This window comes from Pimephales promelas, chromosome 17, assembly GCF_988280905.1.
Source record: "Pimephales promelas chromosome 17, fPimPro1.hap1.1, whole genome shotgun sequence".
NCBI classification, from domain to species: domain Eukaryota; kingdom Metazoa; phylum Chordata; class Actinopteri; order Cypriniformes; family Leuciscidae; genus Pimephales; species Pimephales promelas.
The window spans coordinates 20,651,568-20,676,977 of record NC_142785.1 but is presented as its reverse complement, the minus strand read 5'-3'; the positions used below and the strand labels follow the sequence as shown (position 1 = coordinate 20,676,977).

General features: G+C 38.7%; 1 protein-coding gene across 27 annotated transcripts in view; it reads right to left on the bottom strand.

Moving 5' to 3' along the window:
- nrxn1a (neurexin 1a) overlaps positions 1–25,410 on the bottom strand; it is a 245,765-nt gene that overhangs the window by 55,382 nt on the left and 164,973 nt on the right. For 16 of the 27 annotated variants that reach the window (XM_089122111.1, XM_089122110.1, XM_089122113.1 and 13 more), the window contains 6 exons: positions 24,339–24,365; positions 14,325–14,447; positions 12,489–12,870; positions 12,204–12,394; positions 11,557–11,742; positions 6,836–6,955 (listed from right to left, as the gene is read on the bottom strand). In XM_089122111.1, coding sequence (XP_088978237.1) covers positions 6,836–6,955; positions 11,557–11,742; positions 12,204–12,394; positions 12,489–12,870; positions 14,325–14,447; positions 24,339–24,365 — 1,029 coding nt within the window. Of the gene's footprint in view, positions 1–566; positions 1,621–6,835; positions 6,956–11,556; positions 11,743–12,203; positions 12,395–12,488; positions 12,871–14,324; positions 14,448–24,338; positions 24,366–25,410 lie in introns of those variants that run through there. The other 11 variants (XM_039661398.2, XM_039661406.2, XM_089122129.1 and 8 more) reach the window with 5 other exon arrangements.

Here is a 25,410-nt window from a genome sequence, read left to right as displayed (position 1 = left end):
TGGATGGCCTTGGGGTCTAGTATTCGCATTAAAAGCTTGTCCACTGTCCCTTCTAGACCTAATACATTCAATTCGGCTGGTTCGCTGAATTAAATACACACACACTGTACAGTGACCACGATGTCCTTTGAATAGAATTTCATCACGTCAAAGGTCAGCTTAAGTCATTTGGATGAGACCTTTCAAACAGGAGAGGTTGTGAGGACGCTGTTTCTATAAACACAGCCCCCTAGAAACACACACAAGTATTCGAGCATAGTCAGCGTACCAGAGGCTGAATCGCTGGTCGCTAAGTGATTGTGGTGCAGCCAGCATTATGCTCTCAACATTTGTACTCTGCATAATGCATCTGCATAATGTTCACAAACACCTCTTAAAGACCGCATTTGCATCCTGACCACATAATTGCACAAGCACACTCATAGACCTCCAGCTATTACCATGAGATTACGAGAGCATGATACCGCTTCTTCTGCAGGAATCTCGACAGACAGAAAGCAGAAGCTCTAGGAATGAAAGGTTACAGCAGTGACAGGGTGAATGTGGCAGTCGAATAAGCTACGCACCATGTCCTGCCCGCAGGGGGGCGTGGGATCTGGCAGCAGGCACGAGGTGATGAGGCATATGTTGAGGGACGTAGAGCTCCCCAGGCCCCTCTGCCAGAGCCAGGGCTGACCCCAAAGTCAGCGGTGGCAGCCAGAGAGCCAGGCGTAGGTTGATGCGGAGCAGGATGGAAGCAAGACCAGCAGGAGCCCCGCCGGGCCACAGACGCAGCATGCTACCGGAGTGCAAGGACTTTAAAGAGGGGCGTCCTCAAACCACCTGGCAACCCATGTCCCACTCAAGCCTCAGATCCTGACCATGCAATAGCCCAATCACTGATGGAGAGGGATGGGAATGCTGGATCCACATGGAGAGGGCACTTCCGCAGAGTTCTCTCCGAGGTATGGATTCAAAAAAAGAGCATAACAGAAGAGGTAAACTGGTCCGGGATTAAATTCCTCTCTTCATGGTCTTCAAAAGCACACAATCCTGTGGGAGAAAAAAACAAAAGAAACCACGGAATCCGATCCAGTACTCCAGAAAGGTAGGCGTAATGGTGTGTTGGAGAAGAGGGAGAAAAGAGCGAGCAGCCTTTGCTACAGACCTCCCAGCAGTCCTGGACTTTTCCAGTGCACTCTATCGCCTGAATCCCAGCTGTATCCAGTGGACATCACACGTTATCCTCGTGGAGAGTACGGGAGAGGAGCAGGGAGACTACCAGAAGCGATGGCACACACAAGACGAGATCGCCGCTGCAGCATTTAACTCAATACAGAGTGCCTCTCCCCCTCCCCAAACGACAAACACACTCTCTCACACCACACAAGAGCTGCTGCTGGCTGCCTAGCTCAGTCCGCACTGCCTCAGAGGAAACCTTAGCAGACACACAAAAGGAGAACAGAAAGAGAGTACCAAGAAAGGGCAAGAGTAGTCAAGTGGTCCTCATGTGAAAAGGGTGGTCAGAGTTTCTGAAAATGTCAGCAAGAAGAAAGTCCTTCCTCTTCTCTTACTTCTCACAGCGCCTCTGTAGCGGAAGCGTTCCTAAGCAAAGACCCTCTGAATGTAGAGAAGGGGAAACAGAGAACGGTGAGGCTCTGCTGAGTTTTCCTCCCCCTCTTTTTTCTCTCTCCCTCCCCCTCGATCATCAGGGAGGCGCGTGCAGCTGTGGAAAGGGGGGGTCTCGTGTCTCGTCCTCCTAATCGTCGTTTCTCTCTTCCCGTCTTCGTTTCTCCTTGACAGAGGGGTGGCTCGGAGAGAGTCCAGCTAGAATTCAGAGAGTGTGGGCTCCCTCTTCCTTCACAAACTAATATCAAAGCTTGATATACGCCTTCCTCTTTGGCCATTGTGTAGCAGAATGAGTTCTCTTACTGGAAGGACAGTCATTGGGTGCGTTTCAGCACCACGGACAGCGCCTGTCTTGATTCAATAACAGTGTTGCCTTACTTGCAAGATGCAACAATGGCTTCCAGGATTCAAGCAAGGCTTACGATGTAACTGTATTTTTTTTTATGAATCTAAATCTTAAGTGTTATAGTTTGACATATTGTTTTCAATTAAACTAGCACAATGGTTCTCAACTGATTTTGCTTCATAGCCTTAATTTGGTAGTGTAATTGATACAATTTGACAGTTTTGGAAAACAAAGGCAAGTCAGGCAACCTGGTCATGTTGCCATATGCCTAATTTGTCTAGTTGGTACCAAGTGGCATGTATGAGAAGTCAAAACACTGATAAAGACGGATGCCTAGGCTTTGACGTCAGAAACAAAGGTACGTTTTCTTAAAGGTACGTTTAACACAAACATTTATAAATTCTGTCATCATATATTCACCCTCATATAATTCCAAACCATAGTCCTAATTAATTATGACTATTTCTTCTGTGGAACAAAAAAGAAGATATTTAAATTAAACTGTTTTTGTCAATAAAAGTAATTACTTTTACTGTCAATTAAAGTCAATAGAGTACAAAACTGAATCCCACTGGCTTCATCGAAAGGACAAAAACACATTTTTTTAAAACATTCTTCATGTTCCACAGAAGAAAGAAAATCACAGAGGTTTAGAGCGACCTTAATCAACTTTGCACAATCATATGGTTAGCATTTAGCATTTAGCATTATTTTTTTGTTTTGTTTTTTAACCATGCTGTGCATGACGGGTCACAATCCACTAGTTGAGAACCACTGGTCTATATGAAGATCCAATCTAGTCTACTCTATCAGTCAAAACCTCTGTTTTGTTACCATCTGTTTTGTAATGCAAATGAAACAAAACAAAATAACATACTTAACTATCATCTATGGTGAATGTGTCAGGTTCACCCTTTTCCCTAATAAGCACCCCGAATTGTGCGAGGAGGTCTGAAGGTGTGCTTCTCCATAGAGACTCCAGCTGGAGTGTGAAGACGCACGCTATAAAAGTGACACGGTGTCATCTCCTCTCGCACAAGGAGATCATTGCTTCTCCCTCCTCTCAGCTTTGAGCATTGTTAGCACTGTATAATTAAAGTTGACAAAGCAGGGTGATCAGAGCCGCCTCGCCAGGGGCTCAAAGACAGACTCCAGCAGGAGCCCAAACTGCTCCATTTGGAAGATAATTTTATCACTACGACTTTAGCAATACCCAGTGTTGTATATAATGAAACATCACATCACATCTCCAGAGGTTTACCAAACAATTTGGTAACAGTATGCCGCATTCACAGTGAGCTAATTGTTCTCAGCAATATTAAAAGCATATGCAAACCCCGCCTGCAAAAATGAGCATGTGTTTAATTTTCTATTTACAAGGCTGCCACCTAATGGTGAAGACTGGGTGTTGCTCTGAGCAGAGGACCCTCGCTGTTCTCCAACAGTCACATGTTTGAGCCAATCCATTTCTTTTTTCAGCTGACCTCAAAAGCAGATTCAAAGGAACTAGAGCATGTTTTAATACTGGTGCTTCCATTCTGTGGAGGAAAAAAAGATTTCAAGTATTTTAAACAGTGGGGGAGAAATAAGTGGATATGTCCGTTTTCTCTCGTTTCACTTCAGCTTTTGTATTATTTTCTGTTGTTCTGCGCTGCTTTCTTTTTATAAAGAAAGGAGGAATGATCCACAATGCGAAAAGAGAACAAATAAATAATAAACCCCACAATCATTTTGCCACCACCACCCATGATGCTTCAGTAACCGGTTGGATGTTGTTTATTAAGAAACAAGATCTTCGATAAGCAAAAAGCTAATTAAAAATGAAACACGTCTTTTAAACACATTTTGTTCGGTTAGAGAACTGACGAGTGCATAAACGGCGCGATTCATCAGATTTAATATCACATTTCTCACGTGAGAATCGTGTTATCTCTTCACGTTTTTCTCCGCCTATTATCTGCGTTCTGCGCCATTAATTGTATTTACACAGAGAAAATCAGTTTTGCTTTCAGTGAAGACCCTGCCATTTCTCCTCGCTAGTTACTGTTCTCTGAAATGCTCTTTGACAACCAGCTCACACCAAACTGCTCATGTCAATAGTAGACAAACAACTCTGAAATGTGTCCATGCTTGATGAGACTAATGGCCAAATGCTCTAATCAAATCGAACTTTTGCCATAAATACCAGCGACAAACAAAATTCTGAAAAAAAATAACAGCCTAATATTACAGGTCATGACACCATTTTATTTATTTATTTTTTAATTAAAAAAAACAACAAAAAAACAATAATATTAATGATTAAACATTCCATGATTTCATAACAAATTAGATACTTAGTATTTTTTTTTTCTTGAATAAAAGTAGAAAAACAATTTACCTGCCTTATATTCGTACAGGTTATGAAACCATATTATCTGCATTTTTATTATATGAGAATGAATAATTGGTTTATCAATATTTTTTATCACATAATTTTATGTTATGAAAATTTGGAGTAGCTGTTTTTTCCCTAGCAAAAATATAGAAATTAAGACAGCCTAAATATTTCTTATGAAATTATAAAAGTACAATGATACGAAATTATAATTAAGATATTACATTTTGTATTATTTCTAAAATATTTGTTATTAATCAAATAATAATAATAATAACAGTAGTATCATTTAACTATTTTAGGCAAACCAAACAAAAACATGAACATCATATAATTTAGTCAAGATTTTTATTTTAGATGGATAATGCAAAGACTTTTCCCCATATGTTCTTGCGAAAATATTTAATCAAACCATGTATTATAATTTTATTTACATATAATAAGTCACTGGTGAGTAACTCTAAATTTTCACTTGGATTTGACGAATGCAAGAGCTAATTCTGGAACTTCTGTGTGTGAGAGAGAGAGAAAGGCAGAGCTTACATTAGAACATTAGAGATGGATCTGTAGTATGTGTAGTGCAGGTCTTAAGGTGGAATGTTTTGTTCAAACCCAGGCTTTACTGTCTGCCACTATGCTTTCTCTTTGCACTGCCTTCACGGCCTCATGATCACTAGGCTTGCACATCTAAATGAGCCTGTGTGATTGTGTGTGCATGAACATTAATATTGTGTGCACATATACCGTATTAATTGCACACTCTGCACAGTAAAATATTCAGTCTGTAACCCATGGGCTTACATACAATAACAAATGTGAACGTGAAAATCCACCAATTTACTCCATTTATCGATCTGAATATCACTGTATATATATGGGGGGAGGGGTTTCTTTATAATTCTAATTAGGTAGCAAAAGCGATCCTATCTTGTTCTCCCGTTCTCTTCTAAAAACACAGACTGAATAGATTCCAGCGAGGTGTAGGGATGCGGATGATGTAATGCAAGCTGTCTATGTGGTTTCTTCCTCCTGAACAAAGGCGGCTCTTATCAGTTTGGCAAACCCGCAGAATGGATTAGCTGTGCATGGCTTGAGCCTGTAATAGATCTTCTCCGTAAACCATCTCAAGGACTTTCACTCTGCTTGAGATTCCTGGCACTCAGCACTTTCACAGGCAACAAGCACTGGGGCTTTTCACACCAAATTCAGTCAATGCTCTTCCTGCGATACAGCTCAATATAACAAGTCCATTCATAAATGCCCCCCCACACACACACACAAATCCAAGAGCACTTGTTTCCTCTAGATGCAATTTATATCTATGAAAACAGTGTATTAAATCTATTTTTTTTTTGTCATAGTATATTGTGATATATAACTTGGAACAGATCCCAGCTATGCACCGTCCACTAACCCCCTCTAGTGGTGTAGCAGAAGACTGCAATCTTTTGGCAGTATGCATGCAAGCACAATATGACTATGTTCAGAAAGGAATACTAACTTATTTACTGAATACAACACAGTATACAGGTGGAACTCGAAAAATTTATTAAAAACGTTTTCACAATATTTTAATTTGGATTTTAGGGTTTTCATGAGCCATAGTCATCAAAACTATAACAAATAAAGGCTTCAAATATCTCACTTTGCATGTAATGAGTCTATTTAATATATTGGTTTCACCTTTTAAGTTGAATTACTGAAATAAATTAACTTTTGCACTGTATTCAAAATGTTCAAGTTTCACCTGTACACTTCACCTTTAAAAATAGTAAATGAAACAATGGTCAATAGTACCAACATTGCCACATAATATCATTCATGTTGCATCTTAAAAAAGTTATCTTGAAAAAAAGAAGACCTTTTTAATTAGTTATATTGAAAATGTATTTTTTCATTGAGAGACAGTCCTGTGCAGTATGATCACTACATATACGTATAATGTATAGTAAGATTATTACGGTAAATTAACATTTTCCTGTATGCTTTAAACAGGATGTTTTTTTATATTTGCTAATGTGTATTTATGTACCACAGGTTTTTCACAAATGCAAAATACCCATATTTTTAACTTTGAGATGATAACTGGACTTGCTGTGACGATGTAGCTAACTACTTTTTAAAATCAGTACACAGTAGTACGCATTACACAGTATGCTAGTGTTCACTTTCTAAGGGCCACTGAGATTCCATCTTAATTCAATGTGACATGTCACATCTGATGCATCGGGGGAATCTCATATATTTTGATCTTAATCTTTGTGTTAAGTATAGTGCATGAGATTTTAATATAAATTGGTCCGTGTTTCTGTTTCACAGTTTACACAATCAATACCATTTTCCAAAAAATATAATAGCCATCAAACTGGCTGATGTTTTAAGAATCCCATAAGTAATAGCAGCACAAGTGCTCTCATCCACTGACAAACTAATTTGGGTGATTGTGGACCAGTGCATTGTGTTTTTCTACAGCAGTTGAAAAGCAGGAGAGGTGAAAGACTCACGGTCATTGCAGAGCGGCCCTCCAAATGATGTCATGCTGCAGTCGCAACTGAAGCCCTCCCACTGCTGCAGACACACACCCTGATTGGAGCAGGAATCCTCTTGACAGGTAGTGCTGGGGCCTGAAGACACCGATGACAGAGTAGAGAGAGAGAGAGCGATAGAGAGAGAGAAACAAACAGACAGAAAAAAAGAGAAGAGTATATAAATTAACAGGCCTCTTACAACATAAAATCAAGACAAGAGAAAGGCTTTTATTGCAGCAGAAACAGCCACACAGAACCATCCCATCTGCTCTCTCCATAGATGGAAAAACAAAATCTTCTGTTTTAACACTCTTTAGGGATCTGAATTAGGTGAAGAAAATACAATATACAATATTCAAAATGCACAAAAATGTGTAACATTCAAAGATTACTACTGTAAAAGAAAAACATATACATCTTTTCCATTTCAATGTGATTACATATAGCATAATAATGAGTGTGCTTATTTAGATTATGAGATCTATGAACCATGGTGATCCCTAAATAAATTCCTGTACAAAATAGGGCTTAAGGTACACTCAGTAATTTTTTTTTTATTATTATTTTGTTTATGTTGCACTGGATAATAAGACAGCATCCGAAAACCCATACTGGCTGAGTATTTACTGCATTCAACGAACTTCATGACCGTTAAAAAGAACATTTTAAAATGATGTATATGTTTTGTTTTAATACACTGGAGAGTATGTTGACAATGACACATGATGTTAGCTGTGACTTCCATGTTAGACTTATACTGACACCTAGTGGTTTATATGTACACTACTGTTTTTTTAAAATGGGTGGTTGTTTATGATTTTACTTTTCTAACTTTAGTTAGTGTGTAATGTTGCTGTTTGAGCATAAAAAAAAAACAAACAAAAAACATCTGTGAAGTTATAACACTCAAAGTTCAAAGCAAAGGGAGATATTTGCTTTTAAAGAAATTCCTTTTTAAGGACTACAGCAAACAGCTTGTAGGGACTACACGACATTCCTCCTGGGTAAGTGACATCCAAACCCTAGAATTTACATAAACCCCACCCTGGGAACATCATTTATAGATTATCAAGACAGAATATGCTGATAAATGACTAGAAGATAACTACATATAAGGTACATAAATTCATCAACTAACCATTCAGAAATGTCCTGTTGCCACTACAAGTTGTCGAGTCTCTCCATCATTGTCTGACTCCGGTTTGAACATAAAAGGCTAACAGTTTTTGAAATTCAGGAGCAGCAGCTTATTTGCATTTAAAGGGACACACACAAAATGGTGTGTTTTTGCTCACCATTAAAAAGTGAAAATTTTAACATGCTATATACAAATATCTGTGGGGTATTTTGAGCTAAAACTTATCATACACACTCCGAGGATCAGAGACTTATTTTACATCTTGTGAAAAGGGCATTATACCACCCCTTTAATGTTTTGGATAGAAGTTTCTTATGTTCACCAAGGCTGCATTTATTTAAAAAAAAAAATTAAATTAAATGTATATATATTATATTATATATATTATATATATTCAGCCATTCAATTCTTCAGTGTCACATGATCCTTTAGAAATCACTCAAATATGCTGCTTTTGTGCTCAAGAAATATTTAGTATTGCTATCATTTTTTATACACATTGAAAACAATTGTGCTGCTTAAAATTTCGGTGGAAGTTAATTTTTTTTTAGGATTTATTTTAAATAGAAATCTTTTGTAATACTATAAACATCTTTACTCTCACTTTTGATCAATTTAATCTATCCTAGCTGAATTTTAATATTATTCTTTTTAAGTATTGTTTTATTACTGTATTATGCTACTCCCTAAAAAAGTAACTAATCGCATTACTCTGTAACTTTTTATGGAAAGTAATGCATTAGGTTACTTTGTCACCTAGGCTTGCTTGCTTGTTTTTTAATAACAAAAAAAAAAAAAAAAAAACTTAAGTTCTATTCTAAAGGCCCTTTGACACAAAAGTGAAATGAATAATTCTCAGACGGAAGGAAATGCAAATTCACACCTGTACAGTTAGATGTCAATAAATTAGAAAACGTCTTTACGAAAAGTTTTTTTCTAAAAAAGTGTTTTTCAGTTCTTTAAGTGTACAAATGTTTTAACAACCAAGTAAAAAAAAATAATAATAAATAAAAATCACTGAGTGCACCTTTAATCGGTCTCATTACTCATTACATGTGGACAAGAGACTTGATTTTAAAGTGCAATCCAAGCACTGCACCAGAGACTGTGACAGAGTAGCATTGGCGGTAATGTGCAGTGTATTGGCTGCAGTAATAATACAGGCCCCTGTGTGATAATAACATCTGCTCCTAGTATTGCTGAGGTGAGTTTAAAGCAGCAGCACTCCCTGGGGACTAGGGGCTGTAAGATAAATGGGGGCCGTCTGGAACAGCTCATTATGTGTTCGGTCTACAGAAGCGAAGCGACGGGGCGACGGGCCAGGCATATTACAGCCTGCGGAAACACTTCTGTTCTCATTTCTCTCATTACTTCAGCCGGCATGTAAAACAGGCCCCTGGCCCTCAAACGCTCCCTCCTCTCCATCACTCAGCCATTTGGCCAATCAGTCGCACATTTGCGGCTTGGCCACTTGACTCGGAAGTGAAGCGAATCTGGCAGGGAGGAGGAGGAGGAGAGAGAGAAGCGCAATACGACAGACGCCGGTGCGATTCAGATGAGAGCCGCTCCTCCCGTCTCACCTGATCTGTCTGAGCGAAGCTCATTTAAAGTCTCGGGCAGAGAAACAGAGGGTTGGCTCATTCCCCCGACGAGATTCTCTCAAACCAAGTGTTATATATCTGAGCGGAGTAATGTGGCTTCAAACTCACGGGAGAGATTCCCTAACCGCTTGGGAAATTCCATCTAGTTTTAAGGCCTTTAACGGGGGTAAAGGCTACAGACTATTTCCGTAGCATTTTTTTTTTTTTGTGTGTGTGGAAGGAGTTGAGACTGCATGCAGTGGGTGAGGAGGGGGCACTGTCGAAACAGGGAAGGGGGGACGCATGCCTCCAGTAAACCACAGAACAGATGTACGCTCCAATGATAAGAGAAGTGAAGGGTAAGTGAGGGAAAACTATGACACAGGACACTCCGAGACATTTTAAGAGCAGGGGCTGTAAATACAAGGTGCGCGGACTGTGCTTGTATTTACGGTGATGGAGTAACTAGACCGGCTGCTGGTTATCTAAAGGTTATCTACGACATCAGACGGTCACACTAAAGGAGGGGAGGAGGGAGCATCGGTTGAGACACACATATGGCTATCTACCTTGCAAGTCAGCTTTCAGCAATGCAACTTTTGTCAGCCAAACGAAAAAGAAAAAAACAAAACAAAATATATAAGATGTTAGTAGAGGCACTGGAATGTCTGTGATTATAACAAATTAAGTTGTTAAAATGTAAGGGAACAGATAGAGGAAATAAGGAAAGTAGATGAAAGTAGACAGAGACCCAAGGAAAGAAGAGAGGTGGAATTAGAGATGCCAAAAAAAAAATCAGGAAAATACATGATAAAAGCCAGTAAGCGTAGATTTGGTTTGAACAGAAGGACATTTTTCAGCCATGACCATTCCCTAAATGTTACCCAACAATGTTTTTTTATTACTAAAAAATAATATATGTATTCATAATCAAAGGTTTATATGCACTTTAAATGTTGTGGTTCTTACCAAAGTTTACAATTGAATATTCTGATGGTTATAAGTACTATATGTGTGTGTGTTTTGTCATACTTTCAAACAAAATTTCTAAAAAATGGTTCCTGGAAATGTAACAAATAGGTTTTCTTTCAGTAGCAGGGTTACAGTTAGACTGTAGTTAAGAATTATAAAAAAAAAAAAAAACATTTATTTAAAAATAAATAATAGCAGTCTATGGAAAGCAAAAGCTTCTCGAGAAAAGATTTGATGCATTATTTAATTAATGTTTTAAATTAAGTCTCTTACGCTCACCAAGGCTGCATTGTTTTTTAATCAAAAATGCAGTAAAAAATTAAATATTGTTAAATATTACAATTTAAATGAGCCATTTTCTTTTTGAATAAGTTTTACATTTTATTTTATTTATGTGATGCAAATTTTCAGCATCATGACTCTTCAGTGTCACATGATCCTTTTGAAATCATTCTAATATGCTGATTTGGTGCTCAAGAATAATTTATTATTATTATCAATGTTTAAAACAGCTGTGCTGCTTACTATGTTTGTTGCTTATTATGTTTCTGTTTTTTTTTTCGAGATTATTTTATAAAATGAGCCAGAAATTAGTTAAAAATGTCACTTTTATATCTTTCTGAGCTTTGATGAAAAGATTCTTGTTAACTTTGACACCCCTAATTAATATGCTACTAACAAACTGTCAATAACCAGTCTCTTTACTCTCATACTGTATATTCAGCTTCATCACAGTTATAGCTTGGGGAAAACACAAGGTCTCTTGACATGGATGGGTCCATAACGTTCATCACTAATCTACACCTGTTTCCAACAGAGGAAAAGAACACAGAAGCCTGAAACCTGTTAAAACTGGCCCAGCATGAAGAAAACATAAAACAGATATTGAAGAGAACAAGAAGCAGAGAGGATGAACAGGAGTGCATGAGATGAGACAAGGATTGGAGATTACAGTCATCTAGCGAAGGACCGCACTAATGCCGGCTTTGTGTCTGTGCCATTCATACCGTTTTCCTCACCTTCGCATCCTCTCTCCACCTGGCCGGCGTTGGACAGTGCGTCTGACAGCAGGTCTGGCAAACGGCCGTTCAGGTCCACAGATGCCAAGCAGCCCTGGAAGCCCTCTTTCGAATGCACCAGCTTTGGCAAGTCCTTATACATCTCTTTGGCCACACCTCCCACATACAAATCACCTGTAGAGACAGGAAATATTATGCTCTGACTGACAATGTCTTTTCATTTCAACTATCAGGGGAACATGTTTTGGAAATAGCCATAGAAAAGGTACACCACTTCCCCCTGCTGGTCCTTTTGTTTATTGCACTTTTATTCCATATATACTTTCATAAATTGACCTAATATAACAGTAAAGATATTTATAATCTTACAAATTATATCTTTTTTTTTCAAATGCTTTTCTTTCAAACTTTATATTAATGAAAGAATCCTGAAAAACTCGAACAAAATCAGCATATTAGAATGATTTCTGAAAGAACATATGCCACTAAAGCTTGGACTAATGGCTGATGAAGCCTTGGTGAGCATAGGAGACTTCTTGAAAAAAAACATCTTATAATATAATATAATTATTATATCTATCTACTGTAGTTCAGCTTAAATGATCAGTTGAAATCAAAGAGAATATCAAAAGTACCTTTCAGATCCAGGTTCTTGGCTCCCATGGTAGTCTGTGTGGTGATTTTGGTGTCTATTTTAACTGTGTGAAGGTTGTTTGTGTCTCTTGAGATCATCACATTGTGCCAGTGATTGTCATTCAGAGGTGTGTTGGAATTTCCCTTAATGAGATGAGCCCCATTTCCCAGGTCTGACACATAATGGAGATATCTGCATGCAAACAGTCATGAACACATTCAGTGAAGGACTTATCACATGTTCTAAATGTATCAAACGTGGCCCATTAAAAATGAATTGCACTTACCCTTTCACCAGCTCTACAACTATAAAGTCATTGCCATCTCCTCGGTTGTACAAGACAAGCCCATCTGGTGAAGTGGTCTTAAACTGGAAAAACAAGTGCATGGAGTAATAGGCCTGCAGAGTGGGCAAGGTCACATAGCTAGAACGAGACTTGAAGGTAACCGGATCTGCCACGATGCTCCTGTAGCCGATCATGGCGTTCAATTCGCAGTAGTCAATGTCGCCGTTCTTGCACAGGTCAATGTAGGACATGCCATTGAAGGACAGACCCTGCAGGTGTCCAATGAAGTTGGAGGGCACGGCGGGCATGTATCGCTTCTCTGTAACGATGCCCGTCTCCACATTGTGGAACTCCAGCTGCGTGTGGTCCCCCGTGATTTGACCTTACCAAGGCGAATAATCGAAAACAGATTTAATACAGGAATGGGTAGTGTGTCAAAACACAGGCCCTGTCCCAACTACCACCCAAAGAGTGACGTAATACTGAATACAGTATATACAGTCATGAAGTGGACAAATGAGATGTGATACGGTCTTGTGGGCTTGACAGACACGTACAAGCCTTAGCAAGACGACGTGTACATATAAAGTGTGCAATTCAGGACAGGGCCGCAGTGTTGTCAAAGTGGGTCATCTTAAATCTACTGCAGCAAATTGGAATTTTTAACAAACACCAGAGACTTGGAAACACGAATACATAAAGAGTTGTAAAAATGTCTGAAGTATGTTAGGGAATATGAAGGAAAAAAATGTGAACTTCATATTCCAGCAAACCAGTGGGAGAAAAAGAAGTCTTTAAATATTTTAAAAACCTCTTTTAAAGCTTCCCAAGAGAAAACTCGTTGACTCTAAAATCAGGAAGGTTATGTGAGTATAATGTATTCCCTCAGTGGTTCGGCCTCCGAACATATCAGCATTAAAGAAAATACCAAGTTTATTTCAAAGTGTCGACTATACACTAGTAAATTCAGCAAGAAACTAAAGATGATTGTACGGCACTGTGGGAAAGCACTACTTTGTTCATATGACGTTCATTTACAGGGCAGATTGCAAAAGGGAACTGAGGGAACTGAGGGAAGGCTATTGGAAAGTGAGCCACTCAATCCTTTCATGAATGGCTCTTTCATAGGACTTTCTTACACCCAGTTCATCAACAAGGAAATTATTTATTATTTTATATAAATCAATTTATAAGCATATAAAATACCTGTGGTTTCATATTTTGAAATCACAGGTGAAGTTTTGTTTTTATTTTACATATACCTAAGGACTATATAAACAAGGAAAGAATTACATATTTTATATAATTTATTTTTATAAAATTACACTACTGTTCAAAATAAATACTTTAAATTCATAAAGAATGCATTACATTTATCAAAATTGACAGTAAAGACTGTGCATTAAAACTGAAGACTGGAGTAATGGCTGCTGAAAATTCAGCTTTGCTGTCACATGAATAAATTACATTTTAAATGTAAAAAAAAAAAAAAAAAGTCCATCAAATAAATCTTATCGACCTCAAACTTTTGAAATGGAAATGTATGTATTTTTTTATACATACTGTACATAAGGCAGGAATTTTTTATTTATTTTTATCAGAGACACAAAGAGATCATATTTAATTTTTTTTTTTTTTTTTTTTTTTTGCCATAGCAATCTTGAATTGTATGTTAATGTACATTAACGTTTAAATCCAAAAAGTATTGGTGATGTATATGTTCGTATAGGGTCAGAGTCGGACAATAACGCTCTGCACATTTTAAACTATCCACTTCAAAAGCTCACATAGGATGCTCACTATCAAACTCAAAGAATACTTGAGAACATGATGTACCTTCAGATGGCTGCAGGTCATCCACCATTAGCTTCAGACTTTTGCCTCTTCTGACGACACGAACTGTGTGCCATTCGTTGTCATTCAAGTTCTGGCCCGCAAATATGGTCTCTGGACCTTTACCTATAACATGTCCCACACAGCGGTTAACAGAAGGTAGAAAGACAGAGAGTGATAGAGAGACAGAGGAAGCAAAGGGTTGTGAAACGGGATAAACTAAAAAAAAGGGGGTGTAGAGAGGTGACTGATATCCATGTAGAGAAAAAGAAAAGAGGGTTCATAGATAAACAGCAGAGGAAATGATTCTGTCACACATCACATTCACACATTTAGATCAGATACTGAATGTCCTGTGGTCTTGTGGCAAGCCCTGTAATCAATTCGGTCTCCCCGAAAAACAACAACAAAAAAACGATTTGTTAGCATACAATACATGACGTGAACTCAAATGTATTATCCCACTTCCTCCACCAGATGGAGCCATTCAACTGTTTTTACGACGGCCCTCCTTGATTTCAGTCGAGTGATGTTCGGCTGCATATGCTTCTCACGTCTTTACAATTCCAGAGCGGTTTAGGAAGCACATCCAAGAAACCCCCAGACTGTAAACTCTATTCGAGAAAGCAATTTCTCGGCTGTAGAGCCTCCCCTTTATCCCGTGAACACGTGCGTCGTGCGGCGAGTTCGACGGGGCCCCCGGACCTCCGGGCTCCAATCGAGCTTCCATTAGATGATCAGAGCGTGCGAAGAGGAGCCTGCAGGCTTTGTGATTTCAGCCACTCTGGCTCTCTTTGACACGTCGTTGTCTCTCCTCATCAGTCAGACAGCCGCTAAGAGGGCAGCGTGTCATTGTCAGGGGCCCCTGCAGCCCATCTCACTTGATAACAGGTAAAAAGAGTTGCCATTAAAGAACTGCCAGGCTCCCAATCGATTTTCTATCCCTCCCTGCTCTCAATTACAATGAATCCAGATCAGCCAGCTCAAAGGGAAAGAAAAGCAGCAGCATGTAAAGTTTCATAGTGCGAAACAATGCCACCTAAAGGTATCTCTGCAGATCTGAGAAAAAGAAAAAGTCACCACTGAGAGGAAACACTAAGGGGCAGCACTATTAAGCCTCCGGCAATATACAAGACATGACATGTGCTTTTTTTAGGCCTCTGACCATCGCAGCACAAAGGATATGTGAAAAGGTGACAGCGTGTGATTAGACAGCTGGAGAGACAGCTAAAGGTCCACGGCTGCTATGCCTTTATTAGGAAGTAGTGTTCAGATAAACTCACAAGCAGCAAAGACAAAAAGCCTCTCCCTCTGTCTGGGAGGGCAGCTTGTTGCCATGGAACTGGGGCAGATGGTTGCGTGTGTCCGGTCACTTTGATTCTCATCTCCCAGGGTGGAGAGAGAGGGCAGAGTTAAATAAGACAGAGGCGGGCAGAGGCTGGCTAGAGAGCTCTGACAGGACAGGGCTAGCAGGAGAACACAGACTAGACACACACACACACACACACACACACACACATGCACACACTCGTCTAGGTTAGGAGAGATGAGATGCATTGATATCTAGCTCATCCAGCTGAGAACGATACCCATGTGAAACAAGCGCAGGCAGCCATTTTGAGACAGGACGATCTTCATATTGAGGGCACAGTAATTCAGCTCAACTGGGACTGACTAATCAGCAATGCTAAAGTCATTTTAGGAACTCTTTGATCGTCCAACAAATTTAAAACATGGCTGTGTTACAGCTAAATCTTTCTATTTTTCACAATGTATCAGCCAGGGTCAGAAATTAACCAGGGCAAAAATGCTATCAAATGTGACTGAAGATGTTTTAAATGCGATGGTAAAAAAGAGGAGAAAGAAAGTGAGGATATCATATAATTAATACAATATAATATATAATACAATATAGCCATTTAAAAATATTAATATATAAGATAGAGTACTTTCTCATTAATTTCTCATTAATGAAACGATCTAATCAACCAATCACATGGCAGTTGCTTCAATGCATTTAGGGGTGTGGTCCAGGTCAAGACAATCTCCTGAACTTTAAACTAAAAGTCAGAATGGGAAAGAAACGTGATTTAAGCAATTTTGAGCGTGGCATTGTTGTTGGTGCCAGAGGGGCCGATCTGTGTATTTCACAATCTGCTCAGTTACTGGGATTTTCACACACAACCATTTCTAGGGTTTACAAAGAATGGTGTGAAAAGAGAAAAACATCTAGTATACAGAAGTCCTGTGGGCAAAAATACCTTGTTGATGCTAGAGGTCAAAGGAGAATGGGCCGACTGATTCAAGCTGATAGAAGAGCAACTTTGACTGAAATAACAACTCGTTACATCCGAGGTATGCAGCAAAGCATTTGTGAAGCCACAACACGCACAACCTTCAGGCGGATGGGCTACAACAGCAGAAGACTCCCCGGGTACCACTCATCTCCACTAGAAATAGGAAAAAGAGGCTACAATTTGCAAGAGCTCACCAAAATTGAACAGTTGAAGACTGGAAAAATGTTGCCTGGTCTGATGAGTCTCGATTTCTGTTGAGACATTCAGGTGATAGAGTCTGAATTTGGCGTAAACAGAATGAGAACATCGATCCATCATGCCCTGATACCACTGCGTTACCACTTTAGGCCGCTTAGTGCCAATTGAGCATTGTCTAAATGCCACAGCCTACCTGAGCATTGTTTCTGACCATGTCCATCCCTTTATGGCCACCATGGACCCATCCTCTGATGGCTACTTCCAGTAGGATAATACACTGTCACAAAGCTTGAATCATTTCAAATGGGTTTCTTGAACATGACAATGAGTTCACTGTACTAAACTGGTCACCACAGTCACCAGATCTCAACCCAATAGAGCATCTTTAGGATGTGGTGGAACGGGAGCTTCGTGTCCTGGATGTGCATCCCACAAATCTCCATCAACTGCAAGATGCTATCCTATCAATATGGGCCAACATTTCTAAAGAATGCTTTCAGCATCTCGTTAAATCAATGCCACGTAGAATTAAGGCAGTTCTGAAGGCGAAAGGAGGTCAAAAACAGTATTAGTATGGTGTTCCTAATCCTTTAGGTAAGTGTATACATGTTATGTACACATACAAAACTTTTTTTTTACCATACATTTCTTTATATTTACATAATTTTATTCTTTATATTTATTATAAATTAGTTCAAGATGGCATACTGTGTGTTAAAAAAATATGTATAGTAGGTAGACATTTAAAAGTACAAAACAAAGGTAAAAAATTTAAGGAGGCAAATATTGACCCTTCCCTTTATAATACAATAAAATTCTGACACTGATATTGACTGTGTCCTCCGCACCTGTCCACGCCCACGTATATGTGTGAGTGGTTTAATTTATTATGGTTACTGATAATAAAAGGAAATGTTCTACTAATTAATAATTCAAACAGGTGTAAACTGTCTTTTTTGTTGTTCGTGGTGCAGAGCAAGTTAAAACATTAACTTTCAAAACACCGCATGATAAATAACCACAACATAAAACTACAACCTTAAACCAATACGCCTCACATTTCATTCTGTCGTGTGAAGCAGTTTTTATAGAAAATAATTTAAAGGTCATCAAAATCCGAACAGCCAAACCATTTTGACGGTGCAACTAAATGTCAGAGACCCAAGGTGGAAATATGGATCCCTGAAGTGCAAACCTCTAACTAGCCAAAATGCTGCTCTCAACCTATAGCTTGATTTAGCCAAGAGCGTATAGTGACCCCACTGGTTTCTAAATATACATCTTTCATCCTGCTGACACTCAGGCCATATTAACAACCCATGAGCTGATGTGACAGCACTCTCTTGGTTGAACACACTGTCACCCTGGGGGAGGCAGAGTCCCTAATTGGCAACGGCTTGTTCTTCGTGTCAGAAGAAGAACAACGCTCAAACACATAAGCATGCACGCGCACGCGGGCACACACACACACAACAAGAGTATGCCTGGCACATATAATTAATGAGGATACAAAACATAGAGATGAGGCTGCACAATAGCAGGCTGTTCAAACATGAAAAGCCTTTGCTTCGGTTTCTCCACGGGAGCTTAAATAATACATCTCCCATTGCTCAGAATCCCTGATTTTGTCTTTTTGACATAGATACAGACAATAAGAAGCCGTGTCCTTGAGCAAAGAAAAAGATGCAACAAGACAGATATCACCATACATTTTGAGGGTTGAATTGACTTAAAAATCTATGAACACCTACATGTGCTTGAAAAACAAAAAACAAAATGGCCACCATCCATGGCTTGTTTCTTAAATTTACCAAAAAGGAAAGGCTTTCTTCTCACTTTCTAAGAGTGCATGTGTTTCTTTCTTTCTTTTTTTTTTCTTTTCCAAATTTGGAAAAAAGAAAACGGCTGCCATCAATGCCCTGTTTTTAATGCTTAATGGATTTTATGCTCTCCAAGACTGCATTCATTTGATGTAAAAGTGTAATATTGTGAATTATTTCATTATTAGAGTTTAAAAGAACTGTTTGTCTATTTTAATACATTTAAAAATAAAATGTATTCCTGCGATTCAAAGCTGAGTTTTTGGCATCATTACTCCAGTCTTCTGTGTCACATGATCCAGAAATCAGTCTGATAGGATAATTTGGAGCTCAATAAAAGTTTCTTCTTATTATTGTCAATTTAAAGCAGTTGTGCTGCTTAATATTTTTTGTGGAAACAATAAAATTTGTTTTTTAGAAAGTTCAAAAGAAAATCATTTATTTGAAACACAATCATTTGTGACATTATAAATGTCGCTGCTATCACTTTTGATACATTTAATGCATCCTTGCTGAAAAAAAATACTGATGTCTTTAAAGAAATTCAGCCCCGGTTTCACAGACAGAATTAGTCCTTAGTTTAATTAGGACATTTAAGTAGCTTTTATAAACGTGCCTAGAAAAAAAAAAGAAAAAAAAAAACATTACTGTTGTGCATTTTGAGACAAAACAATACGGACATTTTTAGGACATGTTGCTTTCAGTTAATACAGTTCAATAATGCATTTTAGTCTGGGACTATAGGCTTAAGCCATCTGTGAAACTGGGGGATAAATAGCTATATATATATATATATATATATATATATATATATATATATATAATCGTACTGACAGCAAACCCATGATGGCCACATTTATCAAACTGATACTGTTTCCATTTCAGTTCCTAGGTGAGGAAAAAAAAAATGCAATAAACTCAACAAAATGAATGACACTGTTGATAAACGTTCTTGAAAAAAAATCTTACTGAATCCACTTCCAGAGTGACTTGTAAATTGAAATAACAGAATGTAAACAAGCAGAGTCAGACTCTTCTTCTGTGTGTTGTGTTAAAAGGTAAACTCTCTGCAGGGGACTACCGTGCGAAACGTTTCCATTTCTGATTTGTTTACGAGACCTCTTACCCAACTGTATCGACGGGTGACAAACCACTCGTCAGAAATATACAGGCATCTTTCTTCACTATCGAAGTGGAATTGGTTCCTGTGGTTTTCATGGGACCATTCACACCTTTCCAACTTCCTCTCTGTTCATATGTAGTTGTGTATAATTATCTCCCAAGGCTCCTTACTGTGTGGGTAGATGCCCAACTGTGAGGGAGATGTGGAGGATCCTGACAGCTCCAGGCATCCTTGTGTTTTGCACATTGTCAAACGAGAGCTGTTTTGCTTTTTCAATGCCGAAACACCCAGTGTAATCAGCAGCAAGACACTTCGTGAAGGTGAGTGCTTGATGGCCTTGGCCCATTTCAACAGTCCTCCCCGCAACTGTTTGCCTCCAAGGAATAGATTCAGGCAAGCATGTTCTGGTAACTTTACTTAACGTCACCAGAATTCAGTCCCATTGGGGTAAAAGGACATTCATTTGGTACACAAATGAGTTGTTGAGAGGACAGAGAATCCACTCAAACCCCTGGGACTCCGTATGGCTTTCGGAGACAAAATTGGGCCTTCATCAGGAAGCAACAAATCATTTAAAGAGCCAATCATGTGGGATAAAAGGCTTTGGGTCCGATGCCCAGTGGTTCAAACAGAGTCATCCGTCCTGCCCAGATCTGAACATCACTGCGGCAAACTGGGATACCGAGGCTGTGATGGAATGGGGGGCGTCATGATGTGACCATCTGCTCCATCACTCAGAAATTAGGCTAGGTTAGGGGTGAGATTGTGGGACATTAAATGAATTGCCTTTTAATACTATTCTCATAGGACTCACAATGTGAGACTTATACAGTCAGCCACACCATGTAAAGATCAGTAAATACAGACAAACAAACACAGTGAGATCAGGCTCGGAGGGCTAGCATTGCTATTCACCCTGTCTGCCGTTCTATCTGCATCACAAATGAAACAGGAGCATCGCCACTGCATATTTATGAACACTACCGCTTCAGTAAATGGCAACGCTTCTGCATATTTATGGAGGAGGCCGTTTCAGAGAAATGAGGTCCTTTTGAATTCACATGAATCTCTTGATTCTAGTCCCCTTGTCGTCGGAAAATGCACTTCTTGCGCAAGGTGTTATTAAATAATCAGGCTGGAGTTTGTTCATGAGATCTTCTGTTAGTACATGCAGGGATTTGTTGACACAGGATGTGTTCTTGCATTTCACCTGTGCTATTTTTCAGTTGAACATATAGTTCAACTTTTGATATGCTGCATGTCAGATCAATGTCCATTTTTAAAAATATAGACTGGATCAGATAATTCTGGGGATGACATAAGCATCTCAAATTTATACAGTCCATCTGGTGCAAGGAAGTTAATGCACCTATAAACATAGTCTGTTTCATTCTGCTGTGGTCTGTCTAGCCATTTTTAATCAAGAATCCATCCTTTGTGAATCTCCCCTATGGGCAGTCCATCTCTCTGAGCATTTACATTGACAGTTATAATTGAGCTACAGCAGGTTATTGCGTAGTCGAGCTACAGTCTTCATCTGTCTAAGTATACATGACACAATGTGTAATCAAATATTTGAAGGAATAAATACACACTGTGAGTTACCTCTGTCTTTCAGAACAAGAGCAGAATGCTGAGGACAATTGAACTCGGTTTATGTGAATACGCTTTTCAAAAGTTCAGGGTCAGTAAAATAAAATAAAATAAAATAAATTAAAATAAAATAAAATACCACTTTTATTCAGCAAGGAGGCACTGCAAAAGACATTTTAATGTTGCAAAATAAGTATTTTTTCATTTCTATTCATTGAAGAATCCTGGAAAAATATAACAGAGTTTGCACAAAAATATAAAGCTGCACAAGTGTTTTTAATTTAAGAAATATTTCAGCATTTTAAACTGATCTATGAAGGATCAAGTGATATAATGGCTGGAGTAATGATGCTGATTTGCCATCACAGGAATAAATTGCATTTGACTATACATTTGAATATATTAAAATCGAAAAACAGTTGTTTTAAATTGTCATAATATTTCATAATATTCCTGTTTTTACTATTTTTTAATAAAATGTTTGGGTTTTTTTTTTTCAATAAAAAATTGAAAGCATGATTTTAGTTAGTCTAAAGCTTTAACATGACATTAAAAAAGAATGTCAAAAGAATTATTGATTTGGTCAAACTTAATTTTATCAAGTGCATGGAAATGCTTTGTAGCTATGAATCAGCTTGTCAGATCGCAAGATATGAGCCAAGTGAGAAAAGCCAAGACAAGACTGTGACACATCAACAGATTTTACGATATACATCATTGACTGGGCAGTCTGCGTCCGGTCTGACATCCTTATTTGAGGACAGGCATGTCACACTAAGAGATTCAAGACTGCTGGATTTGCCCAACGATGGAAAAAAAAAATAGAAAATAAATATTTTACAATCCCTGGTCTTACAAACAGCAGATTCTTGGCAAAAAAATCTAACAACGTGCACCCTAATTTGTCACTAGCCTGTTTACAAGACTACTGTGTCTGGGAGTGTGTTGTGCTACCATTATGCCGAGGGAGTAGACGAAAGGATGTGGCAAAGCCCCCTGAGGAAGCTCAGGTGCTTTGTTATCTTGGGCATCCAGGTTAACGCAGACAACTGCCTCATTGTCAAATGAGCCAATATACTGAGCTCAGGGTTGCAACGAAATAACAAAACAATAATACGCTCACAAAAGCCTGTTAAGACGCACAAACAAAATACACTCGGTAAGACCAAGAAACAAAGCACTTTATCAGATGGTAAAATCCTTGAAATCTCCGGATGCTTTTGATTGGACGAGAAACTCTGTGAATTAACAAATAAGCTGTTGTTACTATGCAACAGCACGAAGCAAATACTTCTGAAGGCCAAATGTGGATGAAGAGCCGTATTAGTTTGACGATGAGGGAACTGATCATTACGTTCATTCTTTGAATATGAATGAGCAATGGCAGTTTGGGGACATAAGACTCTACGATGAGTCACTTTAAGAGATTCAAGCAAACACAAAAACAAACAAAGACTTATTTGAAAGAGACTTCAGAAAGTGCTATTAATTACCCTGATGCTTTTGGAGAATCAATGCCAGGGTATGCTGGAGTTCTCAAAATAAATAAATTAATTAAAAAAATACAAAATTAAAAAGTGAGATGTAAAAATAGATTGGCAAAGCCTGCAGAGATGGAGAACACCCATCTTTCTCCTCGCATCACTTTTTTTCTTCCACTACCTTCCTAACACAAGACATCTGTTTCTTGTTAAAGGAATATGTTAAGCAAACTGCTGCTTTATTTAAAGAAATCTGTGTTGTTTATTTATTTATTGGCAAACTATTTTACTGATAGTTCATAGTGACTATGTTAGAATGGACTAACAGCCAGGTGTGTATATGTACACAAATAGGTTGCTAATAAAGGTTGTAGGGGTTAATTCGTATTTTTTCCCAGTCAATTCTCCCAATCATCCTGAATTCACCCCTGCCATAAATAATTTAACATAGCATAAATAATTACCACAATAAATAATTTATGTTGTGACAGATCACACCAATTAAGCTAAAAAAAAAAACACACAAAAAAAAACAATAACTGTGAACCTAAAACCAAATCAGTGCAAAATTGGCTCTTTTAAATGGGTTTCTTTTAACCGGCTGATGTGGTTCACTCATTTGTTCATGAATTACCGTTGAGTCAATGATCTGGTCACAGCAGTTCTCCATTTAACAGCTGACTGGAGAGGAAGATGGTCAGCAAATCATTTAATTTAAACATATTGTATAACTTCAGAAGAACTGAAATATAGCGTACGTCATATGAGCTACTGATATTATAACTATTCCTTTTATTATTTGAGTGTAACAGCTGTGCTCTATATATGTTGCTGTACGGAAAAGACCTGGTGAAGATTCTAATATTTTGTGTGTTTTTTTTTCCTAGAAAGAAAACAAAATTCATATGAGCATGGAACAAGAACAAAACAAGGCAAGTAGTACATACTCAATGTACACAATAATCACACAACTTTCAAAAAATAGCCACATTTTTCTCTTCCCAACACTTCCTGATAGGCTCTCCTTCTGCAGGGACCAGGAAGCAACATAAAGACGAGGGAAGGAAAACAAGATGCAGTCATTGGCTGTTAAGCTCGGGGCTGAGGAGGGATTTGAGGAGAGGCTCTCTGAGGAAATGATCTTTGCGAGGGTTATTGGAAACTGCGTGAGCTGGAGTGTGATCTGTGAGTGAGAAACGTAATCGCCTCTCCTCTAATTCCAGTCGGCTCTATTTCTCACATTCCTAGAAAATGGCTGCCAGGGAGCCTTCAGGCTCCTGCAGCCCAGAGGCAAAATCTAGCCGTACCTGACAGCTTGCTCGCACTTTGGAAATGCCCTGCTTGCCGCAACACAGAGGCTTCATAACCGCAATGTTTTACACTTCTGAAACCATACACACACACACACGCACATACATACAAATGAAGAGTACACATACAGAGGGCGCTTTGGTTCAGTATCATAGAGGCAGAGAGAAGAGGAAGAGAGGGGAAGAGTCACTTACTGGTAGTACAGTTTATCCTGATACAGTCTAGATGGGGGAGAACAGACAAGATGTAAATTCAGCCTTCAAGGTTATGACTGCAGACATCCATTACTACACATCGCCAACAAACTGGGGACGGACACGCAAAACCAAGTGGAGCGGAGAGGCGCTGTTTCGCTGACCAGATACGCACTCTTTCTTTTCTACCTCCTGCGTGCCGATAATGAACCCCAGGTGGAGTCGATACAGACTCGCTGCCTGCGCTAATGAATATTCATGCCTTCACTGTGCCATAATATATTTAGAATTAGGGAGATTTGGCATGTATTGAAATGTGATTATAACCAGTTCCATATGAGTCTCGGGACTACTGAATATTCAGAGGTAATTGATTAATTTGCTCTCTGGGTTAGCTCAGAAAGCGGCACAGGAAGAGGAAAAGAGAGAGAATCTTGCCAGAGAAACAGCCTGTCCTCGCCAATGGTGCTGCTGATGCTCTCATATGCACATTTTTAAAAACACTTCCCTTTAATGAGTAAAATCAGACGAATTAAAGAACGGTTCATATTTGATGAATTTGGAAATAGGAAAAGGGCCGTGAGATAAGAGGGAGAGGAAAAACGTGCGTTTATGTCGCAGCAGAGCACCAGTGCGTGTCCACGGTAAGCCTTAGCCTCCTGGGAAAAGAGCTGAATTCAGAATGCTCCTGTAGATAAAAACACTCCGAAAAACCCACAGCCCTTGACATGAGGTTCACTTTTCCTGCTTGCATGTGAGAAGAACTGTAGGAATAACACATTGTATGGGGGGGGGGGTTCTCACAATGAAGCTGTAAGGAAATCCAGTACGAGTGAGGTTTGACTGTGTGCATGAAAATAAAAAACACACCTCTTGGTAATTTCCCTACAGGCAAGATCCTGACAGGATCATTATTAATGCTACTAATACTGCTTTTAAATAAATTCTATTCAGGTCTCAACAACAAGTTTTTTTTTTCAGTAGTATTTTTTATTTTCGCTACCAACATCTTAGCTGGTCCCTCCAAAACGAATAACAATAATACTAATAAAATTATATATATGTATATCTG